The following is a 6,702-nucleotide window of genomic DNA, read 5'->3' as shown; positions in this document are numbered from 1 at the left end:
TTATCCTTTCATTTGAAGAGTGTAAGGGGTAAGTCCTTGGGTCTTGGGGTCAGATGGTCTCAGTTTCCACTCTGGAAAGTGCCACCTGGAAACCTGGCCCCACCCTATTTGGGAGCCCACCAGCGCCACAGTTCCTGTACCCACAGGAAGCCAATGGGCCTCCCAGAGAGGGCGGGGCCGGATTTCTGCCCCGTGGCATCCCCCTCTGCAGCAGCTGGGGAGGTAGCACACTCGCTAGCCTCCTGGAGAGTTCTGAAATGAGTCGTGATCTGTAACATTAGGATGGCATCTGGTGCTTAGTAAGTTTTTTACGTTGGTACCACCGTCTTCCTCCTCCTGAGCCTCAAGCTGGTTGAATATGGAGATTTGCCCATAGAGCCATAGCTCCTGGCAGCCTCCCTGGGTGCAGAGAGTGTGGGAACAGGGCACTGGCCTGTGTCTGATGGCTCGCACTGCAGTGGGTCACAAAGCAGCAGCAAAGGGAGCGGCCTGCCCAGATAGGGCGCGGGAGATGAAAGCCACGGTGTTTGCCTTTCCAAAGTGCCGCTGTGTTCCCGAAGGCCTGCAGCTTCCTCTGCCCTGCTGGTTTTTTTTTTTTTTTTCCTTCCCAGTTCCTCTCAGTGATATCTTAAGAGGCAAACTTCCAGCACTAACAGGAGGTCTTTTGTTCTCCTTTTCTCTAAGTGGACTTTAACCCAGTTACGACAGATGAGTCACTGTAAAAACAAACAAATAATAATACTCCATTTTCTTAAAGGCTCTTCCATGCCTGCTGACAGAAAAGGGGGAACCTGACACTGCACTGGGCCTCTGGGGCTACTCCCTGCCCCTACCTTATGGAGGCACAGTTCCGAAGAACCTTCCAGAACACACCAGAGCCCAGCACTGTGGAACCGTTCGGCAAGGCTCTGGCTGTTTTAGAATTGCATCTGATTTGGGGTGGCCCTGGGGGGGCTGCAAGGAATTTTGGTCTCCACACAGTCCTGGTTGAGATTTACAGTCCTGAATTTGAGTAAATTCTGGACTTGCCTCTTTTCACACATTATTTATATGTGAAGCAGAGTTATTAGATGCTTGATTCTATCAGGAAGGAATTTGTGGTAGAATATCTTCTGCTCTGTTAGGTGACATATGAGTGCAGCCTGCGTCTCTTCCATAAAAGTTCACCGGGCACTTGGGCATTGGGATCACAGAGATGAGAAAGACCCACTTCCTGCTCTCAGGTAGTTAGACTCGTAAGTAAGTGAATATAGTGACTTCTGATACACGTGAGATGCAACATGTGCCAAGGTGGGGTAAGAAAGGGGATGACCTCTCGATCCAGAAAGATTGGGAAAGTCTTCTTAGAGAAGATGGCATTTGAGCTAAGTCTTGAACCATGAGTAGATATTCATCAGAGGGTCTGGGAGGAATGAGGCAGATATGGCAGGGAGAAGGAGCAAGGGGCGTAACCAAAGGACCAAAATCCATGGCAGGTTGGGCCCCACTCTATGCAAACCCCCTCCAATCCTTGTCCAGGCATTTTTGCCTACATGCTTGAGTAGAGCTGGACCCTCAATTTCCTAAGAAGTTACCGTCTCTGGATGAACATTCTCGGGACTCAGGTCTGAGATATCTTCGGGCTGCATCAACCATTAAGGCCTGTGTGGGGCCACTAGCCCCCAGGTTCATTGCTAAAGAGTACAGCCATGGCTCCCGAGGGGTGATGGGATACATGTTCTATGGGAGGCTGTCAGCCACTGTGTCCTGACTTTGTGGAGCTCAGTCGAGTAGAGCAGTACACTCATGTTCCCAGTGAGAACATCAGTCTAATTGCCTGGAAAACTCCTACTCATTTTTCACCCCGACTTACAAGTCCTTTTTACTGTGAAGAGCTTCTAGAAGCTGTGGGTAGAATTAACAACACTCTTCTTTGTGCACCTGTGGTTTTTTCTTTTTACCTTGCTTTAGGCTTTAACCATAACCTGTTAAAATCTCTCAGTTTCCCTGAGTGCCTTTCTCCTGGGCTGTGAACTCCTAGAGGGGATGGTTGGTAAGGCAGAGTCTTTGGTTCATGTATATACAAGGTGTTCAATTGACATTTGTTAAATGGACACGTGAATGAACGAACGAGGTTTGAGTTGGTGTGTTTTGCACAGTCTGACAATGAAACCAACAGAAAGTTGATAATAAAACGATAGGGCCTAAGGATTTCCTACTGAAAGCATCACTTTGTACATAGGTAGATTGCTCACCCCAAAGGTATTTCCACTTGAGAATTTAGATTTAAAATCAGGTTGAGACCCCTCCCCACCGTGGGGTTCTAGGATCAAGGGAACCCTAGTCTGTTTTTCCAGTCTGACTTCCCTGCTATGGCTAATCCTGGGAACTGAAGTACTGAGGATCTTTAGTTTAATCTGTTGAGTTTTCATCCTGTAAAATACAATTCTTCATTTCTGTGTCTATCACCTGAAAAGTGAACATCTCCCCAGCTTGTGATCTGGCAAGGATAGAGTAGGGTAGACTTCTTTCCAGCAGGGTCAGTCTATTTTTTCCTTCCTTCCTTCCTTCTTCCTTCCTTCCTTCCTTCCTTCCTTCCTTCCTTCCTTCCTCCCTCCCTCTCCCCTTCTTCCCTCTCTCCTGCCTCCCTCCCTCCCTCCCTCCCTTCCTTCTTTCCGTCCTTTCTTTCTCCCTCCCTCTCTCTCTCTTTCTCTTGTGAGGAGTCTTATCAAGGGCCGGGATGGTGAAAGTCTTATTCTAAGGGTAAGTGCTTCTCAGCTGGCCCTTCCTTGCCCACTCTTTATTTCCCCATTCCCAGGCAATCAAGAGTAGAGGGCATGAAATGATATCAGCAGTAGGGCTGGGGCAATCATAGCTGCTGGGGTGGGTCGGCCTCTGATTCTTTGTCTGCCTTGGGAGACTGCTGGGCCCTGTTTCAGACCTCATCTTCTGGGGCTGGATTATGGCTTTAAATGGATGAATAAAAAATTCCAGGAACAAGCTTGGTCTCAGAAAAGAGCTGGTTAATTCCTTCTACGAAAATGGAAACCTTGGTCTCCTGATATGTGCAATGACAGGCTCCAGAGGAATTTTCCAGTACAAGAGAGGAATGAGTTTTCCAAGGTCAGGCTGAGAAAAGCCACCATCTGACCATGTACCAGAATTAGGTAACGTGGCCCCCTGGGATGGCGGAGATGACCAGCTGGAATGGCGGACCAGGAGGACAGTGTTGCTCCCAGCTACCTTCTAGGTGTGTCGCTAAGATCTGCCACTGATGGGAATGGTGACTTTGGGACAGCTGGCACACCCGTAATGCCATTTCCAGTGAGGAGAAGGGGGCGATCTTGACCATTCTGCTTTGGAAGGAGGTGCTGAAAGTAAGAGCAGAAACTAGATGGGTTTTCAGAAATCTGAGACAGAAATGGTGTGCTCCAAGGCCTGTCTTTACTCAGCAGCAGACTATACAGTGGTTTCCTTCCATGAAATCAGTTATCACTCCCTTTGTCCACTCTCAGGTCCCCCTCCATGCGGGACAATGTCTGTGAACCAGGCAAACAAAACCCAATGTGTCAGATCCTTAGCTGTGTTTTTACCAGTTCCTTTCCTTGTCCTTCCACGGTTCTCCTAGTCCCTCCCCTGCTCGCTGCGACAGTGGATTTTCACCACTCTAAGGGATGAGGAACAAGAAAAAGGCTCAGGAGAAGGGATGAAACACCCTCATGTTTGAAAACCCATGGAGCAGCTGTTGGAGTTTATAATTGTCCTCTGTGAGCTCCTATCTACTCATTTAAGATCCGTGGAGAAGTTTGTTTCTGGTTAAAGAAAAATTGGTTTAAAAAAAAAAAATTGGTTTTGGTACCATTGATTCCCAGTGTCAGGTGGGAAGGAAACATTTCCAAAGCTGTTACTCCCAGTGACTAATTCAACTTGGTGATGTTGCTTAGGACATCAGCTGCTCTGTGCCTCTTGCTTCTTAAGTATCTGTTGTGGGAAGGGCTGAGAAATTTGAATTTCCAAAATAAAATGGAGAATAGACATGGGATAAGAAACAGGAAACCCATTTTCTGGCCTTTAAGACAATTTTTTAAGAAAGATTTTATTTATTTACTTAACAGAGAGACACAGCGAGAGAGAGAACACAAGCAGAGGGAGTGGAAGAGGGAGAAGCAGACTCCCGCTGAGCAGGGAGCCCAAAGTGGGGCTCGATCCCAGGACCCTGGGATGGGATCCCAGGACCTCAGGATGACCTGAGCCAAAGGCAGATGCTTAAAGACTGAGTCACCCAGGTGCCCCTCTTTTTTTTTTTTAAATAATTTTTCCCCAGGTTTTGAAATAATATATGTTTATGGAAGAAAGTTTGAAAAACTAGAGGCCAGGTCGCCTGGGTAGCTCAGTTGGCTGGGCCTCCAACTCTTGATTTCAGCTCAGGTCATGATCAGAAGGTGATGAAATCAGGCTCCGAGTCAAGCTCCTTGATGGGCGTGGAGCCTGCTTGAGATTCTCTCTTGGCCCCTCCCTCCCTGCAAAAAACAAAAAATAGAGACCAAAATTAGAAAAAGTCAAGCCAAATCTTATTACTCAAGAGATAGCACAGTTAACATCTTTATACATATTTTTCCAGTTAAAAAATATAGACAAAACTTTTTTCTTAGAAGACTGCTATGTTCTGTCCCTATTGCTTATAATTGCTTTTTCCTTTTGATATGTTGTGAATGTTTTCCCATGAGATTAAGCCTTCTTCTAGCACATAATTTTAATAATGGCCCACTATTCCATTATGCAGATGTTGGTGTAACTAATACCCTATGGGTGACATTTAGGTTGTGTCTATTTTTTGCTATTTTAAGTAACATAATGTACATGCTGGGACAGTAACTCAGGCTCTTCCATTGTCCTGATCACAAGTCACGTAGCCCTTCCTCAGTAGCCGTTGGTCATTCTATAGGCCAGAGAAGCTACATCACAGGGGATTTCATAACGCTTTCTCAGAACACAAGGACAAATTTGATCTACTCAAACAGATTAAGCCTTGCAGGTTCTCTTAATTGCATAGGAACACCCACCAATGTAAAATGACAGTTGTGTTTAACTCATTTATTCCTAAATGCACTATTTCAGACAAAACATGTTCCCTTGTTTGGTTCCCCTTTGACTCTGATCGCCTTTTGATAGGGAAGGTGAGCTTATTGTAATAGCAGCAGAAGCTTGAAATGAAGAAGGTAAAGCAGGAGAGGCACCTGGAAACATGCATTCTGGGGTGAATCACACACCATTCTGATTCGTACTCTGTGTTTAGTACTTCCGGTGTCACTGTTCTGCTGGCTGGAGTAGAAGGTCGAGAGGGGAATAGCAGAAAGGCTCAAGGCCCCCAGCAAGCCAAAGTGTTAAGAAGTCTTGGCCATGAGCAAACTCCCAGCTGAGTATTTGGGGCGGAATCTAGGCCACTGGTTCCTGGTTTGAGAAACTCAAGTAGCCCCCTGGGGGTGTGCCTTACGTGCTTCCTGTTTCCATATGGCTGGCACTTTAGACTCGCAGGAAGGCCCAGAGGAAACGGGCTACCAGCTGAAGGGGCAGGTGCTTCGTGCCTGGGAGCTTGGTCTGGGTGGGGAAGATCAGCAGAGTCACCCCCATGCCATCACCCCTTCTCATCCCAGTGGCCCCATACACATCTTCAACCGTCATTGGAAGACAGGATCGCTAAGGTAAACATTCTCATTTTAAGGCAAGGTCTAGACCCTCTTGCCATCTCTGAGGACTGAGATTTCCAGAAGAGGCTGGTAGAGGGAGAGGAGGAATTCAAGGGGGATGGCATAGGAACACACATGATGGCTGAAATATGCAAAGTGTGAGAAATTAAAAACTGGCAGGGTTGAATGGCGGCACACGTGCTCACATCCACTCACCCACTCACCCACTCACCCACTCACTCACTCACAGTTTAATGGGGTTTCTGGGAGAGGAAATTGTGATCTTCAATGTCTATAAAAATCCCTGGAGTGAGCTCTCAAAAGAGAGTGAGGGTGGGGAGATGGGCGATCACAAGATTCCCGTCAGGCGAACATGTTTGTCTTTCCTCCCTTCTCAGCTGCTCTGATATGTCACCAGACACCCTTGCCCAGTCTGACAGTCCCATGGCCACACACAGCACCCAAGTGAGCCATTCCTTTCTGCGCTGCTCCAGACCTGGCTGATGAGCTCAGTCATCTCCTCTTCTAGGAAAGTAGGCCGAGCTTCTAGGAAAGATTTACTGCAACAGAACATGGCCACCTTCCACCACCTCCCTCAGCTACCCTGGTCTTTCTTCCAGGCTGGAGACGGATGTGGGGGAAGTTTAGGCAGGGGATGCTGGGAATAGATCAATATTCCTGTCCTGGGTGACCCAGGAGCTGGGCAAAGGCAGCAGGAGCCTCTCTTCATGCCCAGGACTGAACATCATGGTGCCACATAAATGCCAGCCCAGAGAATTCCCTACCTCCAACCTGAATCTGGGTCTCTGTTCACTAAGAAGAAACAGCCCCGTGCTCCCTTGCCAACCTTTTATACAGACGTGAATTTCCTCTCTGTCCCACCAGATTTCATCTCTCCCTCTCCTTGAAGCCTACAGGGACAGGTCCTCACTGATTCCTTCTACAGTTTTCTTCTCCCTACCAATGGGACAACTTGGCCCCTACCTGCAGCCTCTGCCCACCTCAGCCTCAAGGATCTCATGTGATCACAGGCTGA

General features: G+C 47.6%; 1 protein-coding gene across 1 annotated transcript in view; it reads right to left on the bottom strand.

Moving 5' to 3' along the window:
- Positions 1-4,045: 4,045 nt before the first annotated feature.
- The window catches only part of RAD51B (RAD51 paralog B), a 679,511-nt gene continuing 676,854 nt past the window's right edge, over positions 4,046-6,702 (bottom strand). The window contains exon 11 of the mRNA XM_080809115.1: positions 4,046-4,499. Within this exon, the coding sequence (XP_080665241.1) occupies positions 4,399-4,499 (101 nt within the window). The 3' untranslated portion in view covers positions 4,046-4,398. The remainder of the gene's footprint in view (positions 4,500-6,702) is intronic.

The sequence above is a fragment of the Martes martes genome (genome assembly GCF_963455335.1).
Source record: "Martes martes genome assembly, chromosome: 7".
NCBI classification, from domain to species: domain Eukaryota; kingdom Metazoa; phylum Chordata; class Mammalia; order Carnivora; family Mustelidae; genus Martes; species Martes martes.
This window is presented reverse-complemented; position numbering and strand designations above follow the sequence as displayed.